The sequence below is a fragment of the Pimephales promelas genome, chromosome 9 (assembly GCF_988280905.1).
Source record: "Pimephales promelas chromosome 9, fPimPro1.hap1.1, whole genome shotgun sequence".
Lineage (NCBI taxonomy): Eukaryota > Metazoa > Chordata > Actinopteri > Cypriniformes > Leuciscidae > Pimephales > Pimephales promelas.
The window spans coordinates 22,811,684-22,834,972 of NC_142777.1; the positions used below are offsets into that span (position 1 = coordinate 22,811,684).

Here is a 23,289-nt window from a genome sequence, read left to right on the forward strand (position 1 = left end):
GCCTGAAATAAAGTCTGTGGTTAACAAAGCCTCTAACATTATATGCTATAACACTATGCTATACAACATATTTGTATTATTATTAATGGTAAATAGCATATTCAAACATTCCCAAGATGTAGGCTACAGCAGTATTGTTTATTGTGCGTGCAAATTATAATTTACGTTCTAAGACTTTATGAAATTATTAGGTGAATTGTGGGCCGTGGCTGCAATAAAATGATAAGAAGCATGCAATTATTTCAAAGAGAAAGTCACGCTTGACTTCGCTGGAAACTTAGCGTGTTATGAATGCCAGTGACCACGAGTCCACGACACGGCGTAAAGAACCTCTGAATCTATTTATTTATTTATTTTTATTTTTTTAAACATTTAAGCAATACATAGGCTACAAACATATATAAAAGAAAAATACACAAATAAGTTGCCAGGGTAACATAAAAACAAGAATGCGCATTCACCATAAGAGGACATAAAGGATGAATATAGATACAGTTTTCATTGCTTTGGGATTAACAGAACTTTGGATAGTTTTTGAATCAGTTAGTTATCTACTGAAACGGACTGTTCAAAAGAACCGAATCAAAATGAGTCGCACTTCCAATCACTACTGCTCCTGCCCTACTCATGCGCAGTGCTGTGCTCCGTGCGGCGTTCTGCTGAAGGGATGAGGAGGGCAGCAGTAGATTCAAGAACAACAGACCTAGATGCTGATGAGAGAAGAGCGGCACGAAAAGCGACGCATTTGTCAGAGAATGTTACGGCAAGAAAATGGTTTCCAGTCATTAACCCAGAGGGAAGGCGTCATTGTCTCATTGGCTACGTTCTTGTTTTTGACTTGAAGTAATTACTGCAGCTAATGCTGCAGATCCTGACGTTACAATGCCAGCGGGGCTGAATGCGCAAGGCAGCGGTATACCTATGTCTGATGCGATGGGTAAGTACAAGGTCAATGGCATTCAATGCGTCTGCAGAGCATCATTGTCTCTCGAAGCACAATCCATGTTTGTATTTTCGTTTAAATTTGATTAACGTTAGCTACGTTTATCCTAACTAGTAATTATTAGAACAGGCTTGCTCCACAGAGAAATAAGCGTCCCGTAACCTACATTCCTTCCTACGTGTCTCGGATGTCCTCAAAGAATGTCGATATAGAACATGTATTGATAATGTTAATGAAAATATGCAAACATACGTTTAATATTATTTGCATGTGACCTAGTTAAAATGCCTTTTGTTTAGTGATAGAAACCCTCATATTACTTCACATAGTACCTACATTTATCTGGGTTTCTGGGTGCCTTATTTTGCAGCTGTAGATACTAAGCGGTCATATACACTGATTGCTTTTCTTTGCATTACCCCGAAACAAACGTGCCTAAAATAAGAGAATGAGTAATAAAATGTTGCCTAAGGGAAGGGCGTGTTGTGCTGTGGCATCTTCCAACTCCATTGTCTTTTCAGGATCATTTAAGAGGAGGAAAAGAAAGTCCATCATAGTAACAGTGATGCTCCTAATTGTCTCCATACTCATCCTGGTCTTTGGTCTGGCCGCTACCACCAGGACACAAAACATCACTGTTGGTGGCTACTATCCAGGAGTCATTGTAAGTACGTTGCTAATGTTCATAGCCGTACGCTGAACAGACTACAAACCATTCCTATTGGTCTATATATGGGTTTGTGATGTAAAGCACTGTGGGGAAGAAAAGGCCTCATTTTCAATTATTTTTCTGCTTGGCCCACCATAATGGTGACCGTTGGCCATTACCTGATTACTGTAAGGTTGAACTGAGTGAACTCATCCATTAATTGTTCAACAACAAGTATCATTATGTTCTACACTCTTGGAGAAACATGCTTAAGTAATACTACACAATGTTTTGTACAAGTAACAGGTGTTTTCCTGGAATTCCACGGGTCAGGGACTGACTGTTTTGAAATGGCCAGATTGCATATAGCTCTTAACTTGGCCATTGACCACACCATAAAATTAACTACTGATTGGAGAAAGACAAAAAGCTTTCTGGCAATGGGAGATTGTATGTGGGAGCGTAATTAAGTGAGGTCATCTACCTTTAAAACTTTGAAATAGGTTCATATTTTACATAGACTTGCATTGTGACAGAGTTTTACCCTGTGATATTTTCAGCTCGGCTTCGGGTCCTTTCTGGGAATCATTGGTGCCCATTTGATCGAGAATAAGAGGCAGATGGTAAGGAGTCTTTCATTACTCTGCTCATATTGGATTCTGTGCTTGTGCATTCCATCATCCAATTGACATTTTTAACCAAATGCCCACAAAAACAACTTGTTTTAGTCATGTCATAATGGCAGAAAGGGCTCATGGTTTTGAGCTCAAATAGCAGGGCATGTTGCAGGCCTTGTGGTGAGATGCACCCAGAAATAGCTCAGTGTAAGGGGAGCGGGATGGATGTCCAGGCAGGAATGTTCTGAAGCAAATGCAGTGCAGAGGGAATATGAGGTGCCACAATCCAAATAAAGAATGCATGAGGATGGCATGTCTGGCCATATCATAGACACAGGAACAATTATTGCTGGGAGAGTGCAGGATAAACACTCCATCCTTATAGTGGAAGTGGTTAAAGCATATATAACGTGGTCCAGAAGTATGAGAATTTGAAAACCTGAAGGAAAAGAAACAATCTTTAGTTTTTGTACATGGTGTTTCTGTACTATTTCTAGGTCACTAATCAAATAAGAAAATTTGTAGAATTGAGCATGTCAAATCATTTTCTACAGACGGTCAGATGTTCTTGTTTATTTTAAAGCACAAGATGCTCTTTGGATCATTCCTAGTTCTCATCATGCTGGAGAACTTGATAGTCAGGTTTTACCCAGACTTATAGAGTTCATGCTGCTGTCGTTAAAGCAAAAGGGAGACAAACCAAATACTAAGACATTATGAAACGTCTGATCATTTTTTATTAAACGTTTTTCACTCATATTGTTACGAGGATAACATAAATTTTATAATTCAAATATAAAAAATCTCTTCATGCTCACAAAGCTGAATTTATTTTAACATTATTACAATTTTAAAATAACTCTTTTCTATTTCATAAAGCTTTAAAATGTAATCTATTCCTGTGATGGCAAAGCTGAGTTTTCAGAATCATTACTCCAGTCTTCAGAGTCACATGATCCTTCAGAAATCATTCTAATATGCCTATTTGATGCTCATGAAACATTTCTTATTATTATTATTGATTTTGAAAACAATTGTACTGCTTCATATTTTTGTTTAAATGCAATTTTGCAAGTTTTTTTCTAGAAGAGAATTCATTATTTTAAGATGGATTGATTTATATTAGATTATATCGAGAATAACGCTCAAAATGGTGTTATTTATTGATCAGATATGGGCAATTAAATGTGTCAAGTTGTCCTAGACCAATGCTACTTTTGCGTCCTTGAAGGGTAAGGCTGACTTTTGGGGGAAAACAAACGGATTCCCCTGAGAACAGAACTCGCTCTAGATCTGCAAAGTTTCTTGATTGCAAAAATGGCACAAAGTTAAAAAGCTATTGGATACAGGGTTACAGAGGTGTCCCCTTGAAATGGTTGAAAACTGGATTAATGACCCCACGGCCCACGCAGTGGCCAAATATGGACTATTCAGACATCTAACGTTACCATTATTTTGTGGAATCACCAAGTAGCCTATTTTTATTTTTATTTTATTTTTTGTCTTTAACACACCCACAGTATGACAAACTAGACGATGAGGCCAAATACAGGGAACAAAGGTCAAGTCAAGGTAGAGGTCAAGGAAAAAAAAATTATTTATTTTTTTATTTTTTTGGGAGAAACAGTGACCTTGTCCAGTATGGGTAGGCTACTGTCTGTGGGTTCATTGTGCAAAAACAATTTGATTTGTGCTATTACTTTCCCCTTATTCTAACCTACTGTAATGCAATTATCTAACAATACTGTATTATATGCTGTTGAATACATTTGGTTCAGCTGTAATAAATTGCATTTCAAATATATCGATTCCTGTAATAATAATTCTTTATTAATGTTCTGTGATATTTATAAATCAGGATGCCTTTTTGGTTCGAATTCTTTGAAACATCATGGTATCACCTGGTCTCCCCTGTTTATTGTCGCAGCTCTTTACAATACAGCTAACACCCATGATTGTAAACCTTGCTTTTACTATCAAGTAATTGCTAACTCTATTACTCCAACTCTGAACGAACTCTCTGCTCCTCACCACAGTGCGTCTCAGGTGTTGCGGTAATCACTCCGCCCAAGTAGCAGTGCTTTGCCTTCTGAGAATATAGTTCCTAATATTTATATGATTAAAAGATGGCTGTGTCTCATATGACCTTGTTATTTGTACATTATTTGACTATACAAATCACAACATGTAAATAGGAAAATGTTTGACTTATTTTGTCACTTATTGGGATTAGTATGCTAGTATGTTTATGCCATTTTTGCTATCAAGAAACTTAGCAGTTAGCAGATCTAGAGCGAGTTCTGTTCTCAGGGGAATCCGTTTGTTTTCCCCCCAAAAGAGGCATTACCCTTCGATGCCTCTGCAAAGTGCTTTAGATTATAGGCAGAATGGTGTGAGTGGTATCTAAATGTCTGTTTGTGAAAAGGCAGATAAATCAGTGAAGTTAAATGTGGCACTAAGGAAAAATCCAAGCCGACCTGACCCTCTCCTTGTCCCATAATATACACATCTACAAGATCTTAGACAAATCACTTAAATATGTATCTACAGTATAAGGAAATCGTTGATAGTAGTGCCCGGGTGTGAATGCAGGTGCATTGAGCTACTACAGCAGGTGAATAGGTTGACATTGCTGGTCTGCTTACAGCTGGTGGCCTCCATTGTCTTCATCAGCTTCGGTGTGGTGGCAGCCTTCTGTTGTGCTATAGTGGATGGCGTTTTTGCTGCAAGACATATAGTAAGTGCTTCCACACCATTTTATTGTAAAATGCATTTCTTCAGATAAACATTGCAGTGAAAGCTCTGTCATGGCATACTGATATTGTTGTTTCAAAGGACCTCAGACCTGTATATGCTGGCCGATGTGAATATTACTCCAGTGGGACTGCGTTTGATTTAGATGTGAGTCGCCAACCTGAGAGAAGTGCTTTCACCAACTTACAAGCATCTGAATGAGGGTTATGTACTAGTATAGTGGGATCCGATTTAGAAAACACATCTGTCTTGCAGGTCCACTGTCAAACTGCATCTCGGGTCTCCTGTAACCTGCGTGTGAAGAGCAACACCTGCTACTGCTGCGACCTTTACAACTGTGGCAAGTATGTGTGTGTGACCGAGTCCAATTTGGATACATCCCTCCTAGAAAATTTTCTCCCAACAAGCGGGTTTATTAAAAAACAACAACTGCTTTGTTTTACTTGGTTAAGTTCTGGTTTATATTTGCTTGTATGGTGTGTGCTTCTATCCCTGATATTCAGCTCTGTTCGAAAGAACATTTGTGTTTATTTATGTTTCAGAGAGCATCCTCTTATGGGACTTCAGAATAAAGATGTTTTGAAAAAATTTAGGAAATCCTCCATGATTTGGAAGTAGGTCTTTCCACTTTTAGCCCCTCAATGATATTGACAGCCCATTATTTGTTGTTGTTAAAGTACTCAGTGTGGCTGCATACAGTCGCTGTACTTCAGGGGCGGACTGGGACTAAAAAATGGCTCTGGACTTTGACTAGGCCCGGCCCAAAGCAATCGGGGCGCAGAAACTCAACAACAATAACGCCAGCCGGCTGGCATGAGTTTCACAAGACTTTAATTGTGGCTCATGATACTACAGTATGCCATCCAAATTATAGCTAACAGCATATTATATCTATTCCATGCTGTCTTAAAATGAATGTATTACTTAATAATCTTAATTAATTTATTTATGCAGTATTAATCTTAGCTACTGCACAAATAATAATACCACATCTAAATGAATACATTGGCTACACCATAACCAATGTAACTTCTGTATTTAAAATCTTCAAAGTTTGTAAGCATTAACTGTAACGTCACCAACATTTTTTAAAGCAAAAGCACAAAATATTGCTTAATACTAGCTACTGCATGTGGCATTTTACAGCTAAAATGTTGAAATTTAGCTGTTTTAACGACAGTAATCATAAAAAATATAGCAAGCTGAATATCACTTACATCCAAGTAACTTGCAAAGTAATTTCTGATTAATTCGGTTTGGGAGTAGTAGAGATAAAAGCCCGCCCGCACTGACAATTGATTGGTTGGGTCCTTACATGCGCTTCGTGAGGCACGCGCTCGCTCGTTCCCTCTCTCTGCTCTTGCTCGCTCTAGATTCTGTGAGATTTTAACTGATTTGAGGGCATCAGGGAGCCGCTAACATTCAAATAACATCCCGGAGACTTGAGGTGTCTGTGACTGCGTGTGTGGCGGGTGGTGGGCCGGCCCGCCGAGCTGGTTCTCACTGCGGAACATGAAATCCACGGGGAGGAGTCAGATCCAGATCCAACTCCTCCCACCTTATATACACCTAAACCTACCCAACTCCGCCCCTTATCTCTAATCCCAACCCTTGATCCGACTCCTCCCATTGGATCTCATGTACTGCATTGAGGTGCTACTGGGCCCGCCGGCCGTCCTGGATCACACAGATGGCCAGTCCGCCCCTGAGTACAGTTACTTTACTGATGAAATGAAAGGAACTAAGATTCAGTGTTCTCTGGTTCCTGTTTCACAGGTGAGGAGAGACAGCAATACTTTAGGTTTACATGTAAAGAGTCTTTGATGACAGTGAGCTTAAATAAGAAGATTGGATATATTTATCCATTTCATGCTCTTCTTAAGAGTGATGTGCACTGGTATGCAGATGGTTTTGTTCTATTCTTTTGCATGAGTGTCTGTTCAGTCATGCTTTACCTCTTTTGTTGCTCTGCCTCTCACCAAGTATGTGTCTTATTTATTTCATGAATGTCTTGTTATAAAATGTTCCTTCTCCTCACCATCTCAGTCGAGTGGAACTGCGAGGAGGGTACCATGAGTACACAGAGGTGCGGAGCTGCCAGGATGTTGTGCACCTTTACCACCTGCTGTGGTCTGCTACTATCCTCAACATCGTAGCTCTGTTTCTGGGCATCATCACCGCCGCAGTGCTGGGTGGCTTCAAGGACATGGTGAGATTGAAATGAAGTGCAAACAATTATATACTCTATATTGTCAAAAGTATTGGAACACAAATCTTAATTATTATGGGTTTCCGTTGGTGATGGGCAGGTGGTCTCATAACCCGGACCCGCGGACCCGTGTTGGGGCGGCAAAGAAATTGTCACTTTATTTGCGGGGCTGGTTATTAAAGAATTAGTTCACTTTTAAAAAAAACTTTTGCTGATAATTTACTCACCCCATGTCATTTAAGATGTCCATCCATGTCTTTCTTTCTTCAGTCGAAAAGAAATTGAAAACAGGATTTTCCTCCATATAATGGACTTCAATGGGAACCAACAGTTTCAAGGTCCAAATGACAGTTTCATTGCAGCTTCAAAGGGCTTTAAATGCTACCAGACGATGAATAAGGGTCTTATCTAGTGTAACAATCAGTCCTTTAAAAATAAATAAAAAAGTTTAAGTTTTATAAGCACAAATGCTCGCCTCGCTCTGTTCTGTGATGCGCGTTCGTGACTCTCCTGTTCAAACTCAAATTTTTTTGTTGAATGAATGAAATGACTCGAAAAAAGATTTGCTCATTTTGATGAACGAGTTCGAAGGAGAGTCAAATCGTACCCAAAAACAATAGAGCTATTTTCTAATGCTTTTGTGTAGCTTGACTAACAACACAGAACGCGCTTGATTCCTGCCATATTAAATATATTATAAATTCTTTTTCCATGTTAGAAATATAATGTGTGGCGAGAGTGCGTGACAAAAGACCGAAATGAGTGACTGTCATACTCAATGCATGACACTTGAGAGCCTTGGGTGTGTGTGTGACATGTTCACTGATTAAGTCTCTCTCAGTTAAATGTAGTAGAGAGAGAGAGAGAGAGAGAGAGAGAGAGAGAGCACACACAAGATATGAGTAGCCTATTGCAGATTTGGTGAGGGCCCATTCACTGAACCTTTTCAGGGGCCCAGTCCTTTCCGAATGAAGGTAAATATTATTGCTTCGGCATACCAAGACTTTTTGCACAATGCTATTCTTCCAGCTTTGTGGAAAGGCTCTTGTTTACCCCAGCATGACTGTGCCCCAATCCATAAAGCTTGGTCCATGAAAACATGTTTGGAGTTTGTGGAATAACTTGACTGGCCCGAACAGAGAGCCCTGACCTTAACCCCATCCAACACCTTTGGGTTGAACTGGAATGGAGATTGCAAGCTAGGCCTTCCCATCCAACATCAGTACCTTACCTCACAAATGCTCTACTGGATGAATATGCTAAACATTTCTACAGAAACACTCGAAATGTGGAAAGCCTTCCCAGTAGAGTGAAGGCTGTTATAGCTGCAAAGGGGATGTTGGTGTCCCTGTTGGTGTAATGATCAGGTGTCCCAATACTTTTGTCCATATAGTATAGCATTTTGAAGGATTTCTATGAACCTGTGACATTCCTTGACCCTCTGTTTTGCCCCTTTTGAAGATGCCAACAGCAGCCCCAGATTCCTGTGAGCCAGAACCTCTCCCTATTCCTCCACCCCGAGAGAATCCTGGCCCCACCACATCCATCAACTCTTTTTACAACACTGCCCCCCGCTTACCTCCATACACTGCCTATGACCTTCAGGTAAATGCATTCACTTTGAACTGTCAGCCAGTACAGTCGTGCTCAAAATGAATGGCAACCCTGGTAAATATGATCAAAACTGGCTGTGTAAAAAATAAATCTGCATCATTTATCCTTTTTATCTTTCATTAAAAAAATGCCCAAAATCCAACCTTTTATTGAAGACAAAGAATTGAAAGTGGTGAGAAATCACATTGTAAAATAAATGTTATTCTGCAAAAACATGTTGGCCACAATTATTGGCACCCCTAGAATTTTTTATTATGAGTAAAATATCTCGAAAGTATAATCCCATTTATATTTACCTTTTTTAGCACACCAGGGTGACTAGGTAGATGAAATTGTTCAGCCATGACTTCTTATTTCACAGGAGTTTAAATACGAGGAAACAAGAAGGCCAAATCCCCTTAATCATCCATCACAACGAGTAAAACCAAAGAGTATAGTTCTGATGTGCTGCAAAAGATTGTTGAACTTTACAAAATAGAAAGTGGCTAGAAGAAAATAGCTAAAGAATTGAAAATCCCCATTTTGGCCATCAGGGTATTATGAACTTCCAATCAACTAAAGATGTTACGAATCTGCCAGGAAGAGGATGTGTCTCGATATTGTCTTAATGCTTGGTGAGGAGGAAAGTTTGAGTGGCCAAAGACTCTTCAGGGATCACAGATGGAGAATTGCAGAGATTATTTGAGTCTTGGGGGTCAGAAAGCCTAAAAAAAAAAAATCAAACATCCCCTACGTCTACGGGAAGGTTTCAAGAAAAATTCACTGCTTTCATCCAATAGCAAAATCTAGCAAATATAGTTCCCTGACCTGATGAATCTGATTGATCTGGAGAGATTCTGTATGGAGGAATGGTCTCTGATCTCTTGTCAGGTGTTCTCCAAACTCATCAGGCATTATAGGAGAAAACTCAGAGCTGTTGTCTTGGCAAAAGGAGTTTGAAAAAAGTATTTAATAAAAGGGTGCCAATAATTGTAGCCAACATGTTTTAGAGGAAAACATTTATTTCATGGTTGGATTTTTGGCAATTTTTTAAATGAAAGATCAAAAGGATAAACGACGCATATTTATTTTTTACAGCCTGTTTTGATCATATTTACCTGGGGCATATATATAACATTTAATTTATTATGCCTGTCAGTTATCAAGTTTACTTCGTGAACTTAGTGCAATTAAATATTTTTACATTTTTAAATAATTTTATGCAAATAAACAATATATATAATATTTATTAAAGGTTTTTTTTTTTTCAAATATGAAAAAAAATAAATAAATAAAATACTTCACTCACCCTCATGTCGTTCCAAACCCATTAGACTTTAGTTCATCTTTGGAAACACATAGATGTTTATGATTAAAATCTGAGAGCTTTCTCCCTCCGTTGACAGCTACACAACTACCAGTTTGACTCTTCAAAAAGAGTTCATTAAGAGATCGTAAAACTAATTCATATTATGAAGTTTGGTTTAGTCCCAATTTTCTGAAAAGGCTGTATCGTTTTTTACAGTTGACTGAGAGCCTCATAGATGTCATCTGCTAATGTTTCTTTACAGGGTGCCAGCTTGTTTCCTGACTCTTCAGGTCTGTCTGATGATTCCCAGTCTGGAGCCAGTCACATATGGCCAAATATGATCCCACCTCGTTATTCTCCTCCTTATTACCCACCTGATGAGAAGCCCCCGCCATACAGCCCCTAAGGGACCAGTCTGAGGAAGACTTTTTTCCTGCCATGAGAGAACTGGCATTGGGTATTTTTGGATATTAGTGTACCACCTCATTGAACAATAATTGTTCTGAATGAACAACCTTTGCAGAAGAGGCTCACCTGTGCGGCAGGTTAAGTATAGAGAGACTACAGCGTTAACCACAGGCATTCAGCACCAAACAGCAAATGTAATATGCAACATCAAACCCATACCAGATTTGCTCAAGTCAACAAACCTGATGTGTAAAATATTCATGTTATATAGCCTCAATCCAGGAGGACTATAACAACTAGCCTGACTATGAGATCAAGACTGTTCACAGATAAGCCTTAAAATGTGTGTCCGCTTCCGGTACAGCTTCACCTGGTTCGCAGCCTCTTAATCTTATAGATAACCTCTGTGGGTCTCCTACATGTGATTCCTCTGAGTAAGTCCATAATGTGAACTCCTCCCTTCCAAAGTGTCCCAAGGTGTTTTGCCTCGCCTCTGCTCCCTCAGCACGAGGGCGAGTCTCGTATCTTATCTTGCAATTGATTTGCACTTTATTGTCTTCAGAATTGACACAGTTCTACGTAATTACTTGAGTTATTTGTAACGGTTTCGGGCAGCTAGATTGTAAAAAAAATATTTTTAGGCTGAATCTTACTTTTTTTGTCCTGAGTGCTTCATTAGGATCAAAGATCTAACCTGTAATATGTGCTATTTCTTTTGCATTACGTCAAGCACACAATCATATCACGAATTCAAATAATATTTCATGACAAAAAATATCCTTTAATAAGCTCTTACAAGAATGGGTGGACTTTCAAAACCTGTACTTCTCACATTCATCTGCCACTTTTGTGCTGCCGTCATTTCGGTCTAGAAATGACAGGACTTACCAAATGTAAAAAAGAAGTAACTATTGTAGAAATGTACATGGGTCTAACCTAAAAAATCTCTCCACATTGCAAATATGATATCAGTGTGTGTATGTGTGTGCAATGCTGTACATAAACCGAACAACCGAACCGCCTTCTCGAAATTGAGTCTTAAGACTAATAGGGTTCTCCTTTTCATCCGTTTGTGTTCACTGTGAGTGTCAATTCAATACATTGTACTTTATGTGCTTGATTTATATCCATAACTTTGTCCTTTATTGAAGTGAATAGAGATATTACAACAAACTCAACTATTTCATGACTTCCTGGTTGATGTGTAAGTGCAACTGGTGATTATTCTACAGCCACATGCTATAAAGTAAGATCTTTGCCTCGATTGTTCATGTTACATGAAAGCATTGTTTGCCTTTGATGTTAAAATCTTAAAATGTAAGACTGATAGTTCTTTTTTTTTGCTTCTTATCACACAAGCATTTCCAAATGTGTGACCATTGAATCCATTTTATCCCGCATCATGAGGAACCTGCACATTACAGATTATAATCATGAACTAGTGCTTTATGATCGTCGATAAGATCCACTCTGATATAATAGAGAGGCAGGAATGCTTTTATCAGTGACTGGAGGTTATCATACTGGAAAATACTAACCAATTCCATGATGCTCTTATAAATAAAAGAAATACATGTGTATGTTCTTCAAAGTTTTATTTCATTCTATCACACTAAAACCTAATAATAAATAGTTTACAAAAGAGAAGAAATTGTTAAAATGAAGGCCTTTAGTACTATTATGTACAATACATGACTATGTTAGAGCACTAGATCTGACTGGAAGAATCTCATTCTTCTCACAGCCCACAAAGCTAAACAATTATAAAACTATGCTGAAAAAATAATTGTAAAAATTATATATATATGTATATACAAAATATTAAACTGAAAAAGAGTGGTCCTTTGTATTACCAACATTACCCTTTATACTCTGGACATTTCAGTATCTTGTTTCTCTAGACATGCCCTGATGAGGGATGAATATTTCTCTTCAGGTCCCAATGTTCATAATGTAGCCTAATATAAATAAACAACCTCGAAACATAATTAATGGACAGATGACATAAACATTTTATATATTTACTCCATCCTTCTTAAAAACTGCTGACAATCAACAAAAACTTTAAATACAAACATTCAAACCATTTTTTACTGCAGGACCAGAACCTGCCATTAACACTGATCTATCTACTAACGAACAATTATATAAAAACTACAATAATAAGCCAACAAGAAAATTAAAACGATGTTAGCGTCTCTTTCAAATGAAACTGAAAATGAAAGGAATAATTGGATACACTTTATTTTAAGGTGACATTGTACTAACTCAAATAAGTACTGAGTAATATGAGTTAGGGCTTGGTTTGGGGTTATTTACTTGAAATTATGCATTAATACTGTTATTACTATAGTAAGTACATGTAGTAACAGGCAACTTCGTCACCTTCAAATAAAGTCTTACCGAATAATTTAGTGATGATGATTTCGCTGTTACATTTGACTTTGGAATTATGATTTATGTAACACTCCCCAAAAGCATTTACACATTATAGTTACATAACTGTAATAAAATAATAACTGTACTTGAACCCTACCAATTACATCCAAAATGGTTGTACTGTCCAGAACATAAAAGGGAACAGGTAAGCTCTACAACGATCTAATGTAGCTGTACATAAAATATGTATTATCTACTTTGTCATATTATCTGACGAGGAATTATTACGATTCATTCAATGATGGACTGTGAAACTGAACTGTAATCCAGTGCTAAGTAACATATTATTCTAAGTTTACATTAAACCACCTTGAAACCATTTTAAGTTGATGGATATTGAAGTTAAGTTTCCAGAGAACCTCAAATTTAAACACGAACAAATGAACAAGGCACCAAAGCAAGAGGAGTGAACAACCATGCTCAGTACGTCTCCGGTATAACAAACTCAAATTCGTTCGTTTCGGCATTTATTTGCTCGACAGGCCGTGGTCCTGGTCGGACGTGAGCCATTGGCCTGTTTTGTGCTTCCGATTCTACAAAGATGTCATCCCAGCTCAGTGCTTTGCTTTGGCTAGATGGAAGTGGCTGGTTGGTAAAGTGCTCTTTGTCGGGGTTTACATGTTGGACAATCCCATCTTCATTGATCACCGGAATCCCCCCCGACTCGTCGGACACAAAGGAATATGGTTTGAACTGCAACGTTTTACAAGGCAGCAGACGATACAAGTTGTTGCAAGAGTCATCTTTCTCTTTCCTTCCCGAAGGATCTTGGTTGTGCATTTGCTTGCAGTGGGTGGACAAAATCTGATAATTGAGAAACATTTCACTGCACAGTAAACACTGGTATCGTCTTTCGCCTGTGTGCGTGATTTCATGTTTGGTTCTGTACTCGGCCAGGGCAAAAACCTTGCTGCAGTAATGGCACGGATACTTTCGTTCCCACGAGTGAGTGTTGAAGTGCCGCCTGAGGCTCGTCAGGCACACATAGGGACGCTTGCACACAATGCACACGTAAAAGGTCTTTCCATCCATGATAAGTTCATAGTGATCCTCCTGATCCAGCTTTGATTTTTTCTTTCTTTGAGGCGAGTTATTGGTCATGTCGGGAGAATCGAGTGGCATTTGCGATTTCCTACCAGGAGCCACTCCCTCCCCGGCATCGTCTTTTACTGGAACGATGTCGTAGGTGTTTTCACCAATGTTGGCATATACTTTGCAACCAGGCGATAGCGAATCGATTTCCGAGGCTTTGTCTAACGTTATGGTCTTTTTCACGGACACTGCTGGGACCATGTTTATTGCAGGGTTTGGTCCATTATTGGTGCTATACGTCGGCCTTACATCCGACAGTCTGATTTTTCCGGGATGATCGGGCGATAGCTCTAGAAGGACCTTTTTCTTTTGGACACCAAGTATTTCATGGTTGTCTAGAGGCAGCGAGGTGCTATGAGCGTCTAAAGAGAGGCTGTTGACGCAAGACGGGGTTGTGGGCTCACTGTGTGAGCTCGTTTTTACTGGTGAAGTGAGAATACTGCTACTGGTTTGTGGATTCGAGAGGAGGATGACATCTGGTTGGGGCTCGAGGTTATTTTGAAGAGATTTATTTGTTTCAGAAGGAAGCTTGTCATTACCAACTTGGGCTGTTGAATCTTTAGAGGCAATTCCTTCCTCATTTGTGGTTTTTTGTTTTTTAGCCTCTGGTCCTTCTTGCGTGTCATTAATATCTGATATCTTGGACTTTTGAGCTTGTGGGGCTTCTGTTTTTGAGACAAAAAGAACATCATCGTCTGAGTCTATTTCCTTTTCTGCATTACCACCTGCCATGTTGAACTCTTCAGCAGACAGTGAGAAAGTCTCAGTAATAATTGGCATATTCTCAGCTCCAGTGTCATTTTTCTCAGAGGAATTGACACAGTTGTTGTCACTTTCTTTAGACAGGCCGGGTAATCCCTTGACTTGTGCGAGAGGCGTTCCTAAATTGGCTATGAACGTCACGCCTAAAATTTTACCAGAGTTGATGAGATCCTCAAGTCTGTCAGATCGAACCCTGTAGATTTTTGCAGTGTACATGTAGTTCAAAATAATATCGAATATGTCTGCCTTGATGAAGTTCAGCTCTACAACTGTTCCAGCAACGGAGAGAACTTGACGGAAATAGGTACTCGAGGCAGATAGCACACATTTGTGTGCCTTGAACTTGCGGTCTTGCACGATTATGGTGATGTCACAGAATAAACCACTGTGTCGCTCATCATTGATGGACTTCAACAGTGATGCTGGATACTGAGTGTCCGCTGCAGATATTAGCTTTAGTTTCGACATGCCTGTGAGGAAAAGGGTATAATACAATTAAATGTAAAATTTTGAAAAGATAAGCATTAATAACAAATTAAATATATTATAAAACATTTTCAAATGTAATTAAATTAAATATGCAACGCGTTCTACATAGTGCTTTCAATTATGCAACTCTCATGACACATCTCAGCTGCCTGGCAATGGAAAATAAATCATACTTTAATTATTTCTCAGATTGTTATGTCGTTATATACATAATTTAAAAGTTCGACAGAACTATATTTTGTTTATAAAATCACGGCAGCATAATGTGGAAGCTGCAAAAGCACGAATCGAAAGCACGCTAGCTGGCTAATTGTACAGCAACAAAAGACGAGCATAAAGACATGCGGCTTGAAAAGTAATATGAAACTAATGCTTTTGGCTAGTTTGGCGTCATTAAACTAAATATTATTCCCATGAGCCCAAAGCTTTTGATGATAGAACTAGTGGGACACCGGTGGGCATCGGTCAGTTTGAAAACAAAAACAAATGGCTCGATTCAACCCTCCTTCCTGGTTTGGCGGCAGCGCGCGGCCTATCTGTCTATATGATGCAGAACAACGCGTATGTGGCTAAAATAAGATTAATTATAGTTGTAATCACCCACAATCTCGAGATTAAATTCTCAAAACCATATACCTGCAAATCGACCAGTTAAAATCCACGATTCCCTTTAATGAAACACAACAATGACAGAGTCGGTTGCCGTGGACAACACAACGGAGCTAGAGTTCCTTGTGTGGGACTGTGAGATGAACGAGTCTCGCGCTATCGCCTCAACCAGCCGACAGGAGTCGCGCGCGACACGACAGTCAGCCACAACAGACGCGTGATGAATGTTAATGAGACAAGGAAGGCAAGAAGATTTACTTTTATTTACCTTACTGTCTGTGGTATTTACACGTACAAATACACAAATGCACTGGGAGAACAAATACATGAAGCAATAATATAGAAAATTTAGATTAAAAATATATAAATATATATGGGAAAGTTCAATATATTTGAAAAGCTTTAGTAGTTTTACATTGATCGTTTCGGGGTTTTTTTCCGTATTTGAAAAGGTTTCCATATATTTCATTTATTTTTAGGTTAGTGTAATACACGTTTTTTACTAGTCTCATTTTGTAGATAAAATAATCAAGTGTTTATGTTTTCGGTTTTCAGTCTACTATATAAAATAATCATATTCATTTTATATTAATATTTGATAATAAAAAATGTTATAACTGAAAGTTAATAAGTGCTTTATTGACAATAAAGTATAGCCTACAATAGGCTTACATGGTGTATAAAAGTTTTGTTTTGAGTTGTTGCCGGTAGGCTATAGATTATAGGGAATAGCCTAATCATTAGGTTTTGTTTTGGTTTCAAAAACCTTGTTCTTATATTAAATAAAATTCATAGTGAATAGAATAGAACAGCATAGATAAATTTTCAGACACTGCTGTCAGGTACTTAAAAATTTCAATTTTGAATAAAAATATGGAGAACACGCATCTGTTAATTTTTCACGATATAAATATTTTTTATATAGCAAAGCCTCCATCCTGTCAAATACACTATAAGGTAACCCAGATACACCTGTCATAGTACTAATACTTGCGAGGACAAATTATTAAATCAACATGCATTTCCCAGTGGGATTAAAAGGGGAATCCAAAACAGAGATTGTAGTGCCATTTTGTCCAGATGCGCAAATTCCAGGTCTCCAGGGGGCGATATTGCGTGAGTCTTCTCACAATTCTTCATGAAAGAAGAATTTAGCGTAACGGAAACGTAAACACAAGCAGCAACGACGCTATTTTGGTTCCATGGCCTGCGTTTAAGTTGTTTACAGGTTCCGTGGTGAGTCTCAACACGAAAATTGTCTCAGTAACGTTAGTTAAATAACTTGAAATCGTAGTTCGCTTATCTATCTACGTTAGCTAGAATAGCTTTGCTAGTTCATGGTGATCTGCGACATTACAACAACATGTAATTGACACGTTTTGACCCCAAAATTATATAAGAAAGCAAAACTTAATTTAACACGTTAAAGTTAATAAGACAGATTATAGTAATGCCCGAGCTGGACGTAAAATATTCAGGCCCCGTGAGCCCGAAGAGACGCCGAGGCAGTCGCTCACCGGAGAACCGAGGACTGAAGAACCACAGAAACGACTACGAAGACGAACACAAATCGCGATACATCGATAAAGACAGGAACAAAACCCGGTTTCGATTTGGCGGTTCTCGCAGTCGGTCGAGGTCACGGGAAAGAGATCGGATAAATTGGTCAGATCAGAGAGACAGAGAACACGGTGTTGGATCAAGATCCGATTACTATGAGAAGAGAGATGATGCCCAACGACAGAGACAAGACGCCTTCATCGCAAGGTTAGACGCATTGTTCTCTACAATTGTGCAAGACATTTTTTGTAGTAACATTAAAAGGCGGTGGCATTTATTCTCCTTCTGTTTTCTCTATCAAGGCGTCTGCAGGAACGCGAGAGAATTGGTGAACTGGGATGTCCTGAAGTCTGGGGATATTCTCCAAGAGTCAGAGAACCTGAGTAAGTACATATTGAATACCACATAGTGTCCTTACTCACTGTCTATACTGTTCATTATGCATTAAGCATTATATAGGTGTCAATCAATCTGCACTTCATTATCACCAAGCTGTCATCATATATTTAAAACCTTTTTACAATAGCAAGAATTTAGTTTAAACCCTAAAATAGTGTATTCACAGTAATATTCGTCATATACTCCATGTGCTTCCACATTGTCATCTGATCTCTTGTAATAGCTCAGACGAACACACTCCTGTAGAAGAGGACGTGAAGAACAGCAGCTCTGATTCCAGTTCAGAGGGTAAATGATTCTTTAAAATCTCAATGCTTTTTTGCATTATAGCATATTTACTGAACGTGACATGGAAGTTGCTGAATAAACAATCGAAATGACTGATTTTATTGATTTCATGCCCACAGAGGAAAAGAAGAAAAAGAAAAAAAAGAAGAAGAAGAAATCAAAGAAGAGGAAAAACAGGAAGCACTCAGAGGACAGCGAGTCAGAAAGTGATTCGGAAGGTTTGGGGCTTACATTTTTATTCTAAAATGTCTTGTTCTTGTGATATGTAAGATTAAATGAAATATTTTCTTGCTTGTTTTGCAGAAGAGATGAAAAAGAAGAAAAAAAAGAAGAAAAGTAAAAAGTAAGAATTGTGTTTTCATTTGTAGTAAGTGTACTGAATCAGCATTTTTATACAGTGGTATGATTTTGTCCTCACAGGAAGAAGTCAAAGAAGAAGAAGGCGAAGAAGAATCACAAAGAGTCCAGTAGCTCTAGCAGTGAACATTCAGAGGAGGAAGAAGAAGAGGATGTCAATGAAATCTCATGGGTGGAGAAGACTGGTGTTGGAGAAAATGTTGTTGGACCTGAAGCCCCTCTCACTCACCTGTCCCAAGATGATAAGCCTTTAGAGTAAGCATTTGATTCCTCCTTCACTTTGTTGCTTAATTATAACAGTCGCTGTTTTCATATCATGTTTGATCCTGAATGTTTCTGCCCTATCATTTTTTTCCATAGTTTTGGCCACGCTTTGCTACCAGGTGAAGGTGCTGCCATGGCAGAGTTTGTCAAAGCAGGAAAACGTATTCCGAGAAGAGGTGAAATCGGCTTGACTAGTGATGAGATTGCGGAGTTTGAAAAATCTGGCTTTGTCATGAGTGGAAGCAGGTATGAAACTTTTATATTTACATAGATCCGTATTTTGAAAGAAAATAAAGGGGTGGTTTACTGCTTTTTTTCTTTGCATGATTGGGGTGCAGTATAACATGTCTTACACCAAAACACCAAATTAAACTACACCAAATCATCATATTAGACTAATTTCTGAAGCATCATGTGACACTGAAGACTGTGTCTGAGTAATGATGCTGAAAACTCAGCTTTGCCTTTACAGGAATAAAGTATATTTTAAAATATATTACAATAGAAAACAGGTATTTTAAATTGTTAAAATATTTCACAATAATACTGTTGATATCAAATAAATGTAATAAAACTTAACTTAATTACCGACCCCAAACTTTTGATTGGTAGTTTACTTTCATATGCTATTATTCCCTCAGACATCGTCGTATGGAGGCTGTGCGTCTGAGAAAGGAAAACCAGATTTATAGTGCTGATGAGAAGAGAGCGCTGGCATCCTTTAACCAAGAAGAAAGGAGAAAGAGGGAGAGCAAAATCCTTTCAAGCTTCAGAGAAATGGTGTACAGAAAAACTAAAGGCAAAGATGAGAAGTAGACTGTCCTGCAGAATTATATTTTCAGTTTGTTTGTCTTTATTTTTCTTTTTAAACTTAAAAAAATGATTAAGACAGATTTTACTGAAATAATATTTCCTCTGCTTGGACATCCTCCTGTGCAATACACAGTGAGAGGCTTGTGAACTAATATTGTTGTGTAAAATTATTTTTAATTACGAGTAAGGAATAAATTGTGACCAGTAGAACTCAAATGATTACCCACTGCAAAACCCTTAATGTGATGTGTTTTTTGCATCTAAATAAACAGAATGGTCACGTTATTCACTGTCATGTTGGAACTTTCATTAACTATGAGAATGAACTTTTTTTAGTAATAAATAACCCCGTGTTAACCTTGTGAGGTTGATAATATAGTCTTTGTTTATAAGATCTGTCCTTAGAATATCTAATTGCAAGAACTTTCAACAATATTCATTTTCTTAAGAATTATTTCATTTAAGTTGAGTTTATGTAGTGCTTTTAGAGTATTATTAACCAGTAACCACCCATATAAACATATTACATGGCAGCATAGGAAGTATATACTATCAGAGGTCAGGTGGACAAAGTACACAACTTCATTACTTGAGTAAAAGTACAGATACTGGTCAAATATTACTCTGTTACAAGTAAAAGTTGTAAAGACCGATTTTAAAATTACATAAGTACTTGTTTTTAAAGTAGGCCTACTTAAGTATCAAAAGGAAATGTCAATGTATTGTTTTTTATTGTTGCATGTACTTACAAAACCTTATGCCTCTGAATCTATGCCTGCCTATCTAACCTCATATCAATAGTAAATGTATTTCTAGAACACAGTTCCAGTAGTGGGATTTAATGTGAGATTGAATAAGTGTACTCCGTAACGTCCACAATGTTTTTGGAGACCCAAATGGCTTTTCCCAAATAGTGCAAACTATAAAATTCATTACAGTTTTTTGGCTTTTTAGTATGAATATGTTAGCCTAACTGTTAAATATAAGCTGTGTGCTCCAAAACAATGACAAAATTTGCATTTAGAAGACCAAACCCAAAGTTGAAAATGAAAATCAGGTTGATGTAAGAATCCAACATTAGTCGAGTTCTGATGCCAATCCAACTTTCATTTCCAACCAAAATGCAACCCCTGCAACCAAAATCATGGCTGACGTTACTACTTTCTATTCAAGGACCTTGACAGAATATTGTAGTGGAGTAAAAAGTACAATATTTGTCTTTCAAATGTAGTGAAGTTAAAAAGTTTCCAGAATAAATAATACTCATTTTAAGTACAGATACTCAAAAAGTGTACTTGAGTACAGTACTCAAGTAAATGTACTTTGTTACTGTCGACTCTCTGTATACTCTATAACTATAAAATTCTGGATTTTTACATTCAAGAACAGTAAATGTCCATGTAATGAAAGTCAAAGCTCCTATTATTATTTGACCACTGATTTTCTATAACTCATGGGAGCTACTGGATAAGTATTTTTAAAAATGTATCTAAGATTGCATTTACAAATAACGATACATAATGAGATTTTATAGTAGAGCTGAGTTTAACTAGAAATGCACATTCGTAATGGTCAATTTTATGACTTTCCCAGGACTGGAAGTCACAATTATCTGACTGTAAGAGCCACAAAGAGTGTTGTAAGCATTATGGTTTGGAAAAGAATATGTAATGTGTGCTTGCTTGCTTCTTGATCGTCATCTTAATTTTCTCCACTGGACGTCTAAATGGATGTAAAAAGCGTACATGATTCTCTTTACAAAATAAGTGTTTCTATTTCAGTACAATTTGTCTGCTTATTGCATCTCTATATTGTCTACTGATACTCCATTTGAAGTTGTTAAAAGACTCTATGCAGCCTGTTTATTACATAAACCTATTATAACCTGTTAATGCACATTACATGTACTTCATATACTTTCAAGCATTCTGTAGATGCATTTAAATTGATCAATTATAATTATTTTAAGTACTTTGCACATTTTGTAGACTGTGGAGTATATATTATGTAGAATGTAGTGATGCTCTCTAAAAAAGATTGGACCATGCACTACTTTAACTGTATCATTAAACTGGAGTAACAGTTGAAGTGACAAAATGTCATTTACTTGGATGTTTTTAATATGCCACTTGAATTCTGGCATCCAAAATATACTCAATAACTAAAATCGAAGTTAATAGGGTTAAGAATCAAATCTGATCCAGTTCCATAAATCTAATACAGTAAACCATGCAAAACACTCATATCCAAATGTATATTCACACCAAAGTGGACCAGCATAAAAACAGAATGATGTAAAAACTCTTATTAAACTATTTCAAATATGAAAAAAGGTGACAACAGCAAGCAATGTAATAATTTAAAGACAGAATTTTAATAGATGGCTGGAGAAAATGTACAATTCAGTTTCATCTAGGTGACTCTTCACTTGATGTTCTCAAGTCCCTGTGAAAAGACAAACAGAAAAACATTAGAACATCTGTTTTGGTGAGCATATTGCCAGTACTGATACATATTTACACACGCTAGCTAATATATATATATATATATATATATATATATATATATATATATATATATATATATATATATATATATATATATAATTACCTTGGGTCGGTAATGTTCACCACTTCCAGACACTCTCTTGTCTCTCTCCATCAAATACCAGTGATAGGGATCCCGAGCAATCCTTTTATCCTATGAGTTAAAGAACATAAGTGCTGCAGACATGACAAGGGCACACAGAATTTTCCGTAAAATGTCAGGATAGAACAAACTCACCTTTCCACCGTTTGTGAACTTCTGGATTTGAGCAGTAGCAACACCAGGAATCATAAGACAAACTGTCATAATAGCAAAACCGGGCAATATCTCGTACCACATGGTTGTGGTGAAATATGAGTGTAAAACACACAGAAATTGTATAACGGTTTTCCCAAAGAATTCTTGCAAAATTGTCGTTTATATGGGGCAAAATGTCTGCCCTTATGCTATGACGGTCACATAGACAACTTCCGAGAAGTGTATAATTCACTTCCGCGCTTGTGAAACCTCGCCTGTAATACTGCAGCGCCGCGTGGTGGCTCTTGCTTTAAAAACTACTACTACAAAACCTACTACTGTCTGAGTATTTATAGCTCGGAATTATATTATTCCCCAATATAATACAAATAAACAAACAAATAAAAGGCTTTGCTTTTTTGTTTTACTGTCCATAATAGCAACGATATCGTTTTCTAATTATTTCAGCACCACAGAAAAAAAGAGGTGTTTGATTGCTGATTTTACACTGGTGAACATGAAATTTAACATGTATAATCTCAAGATTAATATTGTATGCTTAATTTTCCAAACTCTTTCCATAATTAAAAACATAACAATTTGTCATTTTTTAAGTTTAGAAACCTCCCCACCATAACCTCTAGGATAGCTGGCTCCATAAACAACTACCAAAAGCATCACCTTGTCAAACAAGGTTTTCAGAAATATACTCTTATGCTTATAAAAAATATTTTATAATTATTCGAGATATGCTGGGATAGAAATTGAAGCGACTCTTTGCGCCATGAGCCGTAACCACTCAGAGACGCCTGGTAAACCTTTTATTTTTATTTTTTTATTATTATTTTATTGCAATTTCAAGATTTACAAACAAACATGGCTGCATAACTTTCTTTTCTTATAGAGTACAAAGAAAATATAGCCAGAGGGAGCAGCACTTAATACAACAAG

At 37.4% G+C, this 23,289-nt stretch overlaps 4 protein-coding genes across 5 annotated transcripts; 2 read left to right on the plus strand and 2 right to left on the minus strand.

The window, feature by feature from the left end:
- The first annotated feature begins 636 nt into the window (after positions 1-636).
- On the plus strand, positions 637-12,062 carry tmem255a (transmembrane protein 255A). Of its 2 annotated transcripts, XM_039664662.2 has the most exons (10): positions 637-937; positions 1,465-1,607; positions 2,153-2,215; positions 4,857-4,946; positions 5,045-5,110; positions 5,219-5,307; positions 5,506-5,577; positions 7,010-7,172; positions 8,634-8,777; positions 10,337-12,062. In XM_039664662.2, the coding sequence occupies exons 1-10, from the start codon at positions 883-885 to the stop codon at positions 10,478-10,480; spliced, it is 1,029 nt and encodes a 342-aa protein (XP_039520596.1). In that variant the 5' UTR covers positions 637-882; the 3' UTR covers positions 10,481-12,062. The 2 variants fall into 2 exon arrangements, with proteins under 2 accessions (XP_039520596.1, XP_039520597.1); XM_039664663.2 differs by lacking the exon at positions 5,506-5,577.
- On the minus strand, positions 12,061-16,060 carry zbtb33 (zinc finger and BTB domain containing 33). Its single transcript, XM_039664660.2, has 2 exons — positions 15,901-16,060; positions 12,061-15,245 (listed from the first exon to the last, which is right to left on the minus strand). The coding sequence occupies exon 2, from the start codon at positions 15,241-15,243 to the stop codon at positions 13,342-13,344; it is 1,902 nt and encodes a 633-aa protein (XP_039520594.2). The 5' UTR covers positions 15,244-15,245; positions 15,901-16,060; the 3' UTR covers positions 12,061-13,341.
- A 938-nt stretch (positions 16,061-16,998) lies between these two features.
- Positions 16,999-19,916, plus strand: nkap (NFKB activating protein). Its single transcript, XM_039664659.2, has 8 exons — positions 16,999-17,640; positions 17,736-17,816; positions 18,056-18,120; positions 18,240-18,338; positions 18,424-18,463; positions 18,541-18,732; positions 18,838-18,987; positions 19,383-19,916. The coding sequence occupies exons 1-8, from the start codon at positions 17,324-17,326 to the stop codon at positions 19,555-19,557; spliced, it is 1,119 nt and encodes a 372-aa protein (XP_039520593.2). The 5' UTR covers positions 16,999-17,323; the 3' UTR covers positions 19,558-19,916.
- Positions 19,917-21,906: 1,990 nt separating this feature from the next.
- On the minus strand, positions 21,907-22,531 carry ndufa1 (NADH:ubiquinone oxidoreductase subunit A1). Its single transcript, XM_039664658.2, has 3 exons — positions 22,339-22,531; positions 22,165-22,254; positions 21,907-21,999 (listed from the first exon to the last, which is right to left on the minus strand). Exons 1-3 carry the CDS (start codon positions 22,438-22,440, stop codon positions 21,979-21,981), a joined length of 213 nt encoding a protein of 70 aa, XP_039520592.1. The 5' UTR covers positions 22,441-22,531; the 3' UTR covers positions 21,907-21,978.
- Positions 22,532-23,289: the final 758 nt, after the last annotated feature.